Below are 2,737 nucleotides of genomic sequence, written 5' to 3'. Positions count from 1 at the left end.
ATGAATTCTTCTTTATCTACCACTTGGTTCTCATCTTCCAGCGCATCAACTTCCTTCTTGATCTCAGGATCTTCGTCCTCCGTTGTACTTGATTGACTAATACATCTCTCTAGTAAGTCACCTACCAGCTTATCTAGTTTGTGTTGTTCAGCTAACTCTCTCATCACATCTAGTTTAAGACAAGCATAGGCAGATGCCTTATCACATGGGTATTTCATCATTCTCTTAATTTGAAACATCACTTTTTCATTTCCCACTCGTAGCATGAGTTGCCCCTCATATATATCAAGAATAGCCTGGCCAGTGTAAAGGAATGGTCTCCCTAGGATTATAGGTACCTCCTTATTCACTTCCATATCTACCACGATGAAGTCTACTGGGAAAATAAATTTTTCTACCCTTATAGAATGTCCTCAATTATGCCCTCCGGTATGATCGTGGTCTGATCAGCCAGTTGCAAGGATACTGGCATAGATTTGATCACTCCTAGCTCTCCTTCCAATTTCTTGAACACCGATAATGGCATCAAGTTAATGGATGCACCTGAATCGCATAAGGCTTTGTCAAAATTTTCGCTACCCAACGAGCAGGGTATAGTGAAACTGCCAGGATCCCTACACTTCTTAGGAATTTTGTTCTGTAGAATGGCACTACAGTGAGCATTGAGTTTTACCACTTTTGTTTCCTCGAGCTTCCTTTTGCTTGAGAGGATTTCCTTTAGGAATTTTGCATAGGCTGGCATCTGTGTGAGCACCTCCGTGAACAGGATGTTCACATACAACTGTTTCAGCAACTCTAAGAATTTCCCAAAGCATTTGTCTAATTTCTCCCACATCATCTTTCGAGGAAAAGGTAACAATGGCATGTGCTTGCTTTCCTCGACTGCGCTATTCACCTTCTGCTTATCAACATCCTTGCTGCTAACATTCTCCTTAGGCAAAGATTCACCAATTTTTTTGTTCTTTAGCTATCGTGGTTGAGTTGATCTCCTTCTCATCCCTTGGTTTTGCCTTTGGCTCTGCTAATGTTTTCCCACTCCTGAGAGACACATCTTTGATTGTCTCTTTTGGATTCTTGGCAGTGTCTTCCGGCAAAGTCCCCGGCACCCTTTCTGACAACAATGTTGCAAGCTGCCCCATTTGTCTTTCCAAATTCTAGATGGTTATGCCTTGCTCCCTGATAGCGGTCCCTTGAGACTCAAGTTTCTCATCGGATTTATTTATAAATACCTTCATTAGATCTTCTAAACTTGAGTTGTTGGGATGCGGAGGTTGGTATGGTTACCTCTGTTGAGTTTGGAAACCAGGCGGTCCTTGCACTGGTGTTCTGGGATTTTGTTGCTGCCATGAGTTCAAACTACCAGTTAAAGAACTCCATGAGAACCCTGGATGTACCTTTCCCATAGAATTGAAATTACCACCTCCTTGGTAGTTGCCTCTGTTGAAGTTCCCCATAGCGTTGACTTCCTGAGTTGTAGCTTGACACTCATGTGTCGGGTGTCCCAATCCACAGATGTCACATCCCACCTGTGGTTGATTTTGCACCTGAGCTAGCGTCAGTTGCTTGAGGTCCTTAGCCATAGCTGCAATTTGGGCATGCATTGCTACCAACGATTCTACTTGGTGCACCCCTACTGATCTTCTTCGGTCCCCTTGATCAGTGGACCATTGTTCTGCATCTTCAGATAGTTCATTCAGATGATTGACAATCTCTTCAGGAGTTTTCTTCATCAGAGGACCTGCAACCGCACTATTCAGCAATCTCCTTGATGACGGGTTTAAACCGTCCCAGAAGTCCTGGAGTTGCATCCATTGCTTCATTCCGTTATAAGGGCACCTCCGAAATAGATCCTTAAATCTTTCCCATGCCTCGAACACTGTCTCTCCTTCACCTTGGCAGAAACTGTGAATCTCTTTCCTCATTCGTCCAGTCTTAGCGGTAGAGAAATATTTTTCTAAGAACTTGGTAGTCATCTCCTCCTACGTACGGATTGACCCTATGGGAAGACTTCTCAACCACTACTTTGCATCATCCTTAAGAGAGAACGGGAACGCTCTGAGGTAGATGGCATCATGTGATGCTCTATGGGTTTCCCTATGAATATGCAATTATTCTGAATGGTCTAGATGACTCCCTGTTTGAGTCCAAAATTATTGGCATCAATGGGTGGGGGTCTCACACTAGATTGTTATTGGTTGTACACCGGTCTGGCATAATCTCCTAGCGACCTCCCAAGTCTAGGAGCTGCATTTTCAAATTCATCTTCGATCATGTTTCGATTAGGAATGAACCTTCGTTCCCCGTCAACCGTTTCATCCGCAATTCTATGGGCTGCTTCAGTTGCTAACCGTGCTTCTTGTTGCTGAGCCGCCTCTCTCGTAGCTAGGTCCACAACCTCTTCGTTGTTCACCATTGTATTTTGAGTTGAAGGCTGACCCAATAACAACCCGCTCGATTCTTTGTCTCTTATCAACTACCTCAGGTGCTTATCTAACTCTGGGTCATATGGCACCATGTCCTTTGAAGAGGATCGAGTCATACACCACTGAACTTAACTTGTTGCCTGCACACAGATGAGAAGAGCGTAAAAAAGGAAAATAAAATAAAGTTGTTCCTGAATTAGCACTGAAAATTAATTCAAACACTATTAATCGCCAATTCCCGACAACGGCGCCAAAATTTGATGAGCACAAAACTGGTGTATAAAACGTAGGCTCACTAGTCAAAGATAGTATAG

At 43.4% G+C, this 2,737-nt stretch overlaps 1 protein-coding gene across 1 annotated transcript; it reads right to left on the bottom strand.

Moving 5' to 3' along the window:
• Positions 1–400: 400 nt before the first annotated feature.
• On the bottom strand, positions 401–1,139 carry LOC107763709 (uncharacterized). The gene is made up of 2 exons (XM_016582202.1): positions 1,011–1,139; positions 401–931 (listed from the first exon to the last, which is right to left on the bottom strand). Exons 1-2 carry the CDS (start codon positions 1,137–1,139, stop codon positions 401–403), a joined length of 660 nt encoding a protein of 219 aa, XP_016437688.1.
• Positions 1,140–2,737: the final 1,598 nt, after the last annotated feature.

This window comes from Nicotiana tabacum, chromosome 13 (genome assembly GCF_000715075.1).
Source record: "Nicotiana tabacum cultivar K326 chromosome 13, ASM71507v2, whole genome shotgun sequence".
Lineage (NCBI taxonomy): Eukaryota > Viridiplantae > Streptophyta > Magnoliopsida > Solanales > Solanaceae > Nicotiana > Nicotiana tabacum.
The sequence above is the reverse complement of the archived record's forward strand: the minus strand, read 5'-3'. Positions and strand labels throughout refer to the sequence as shown.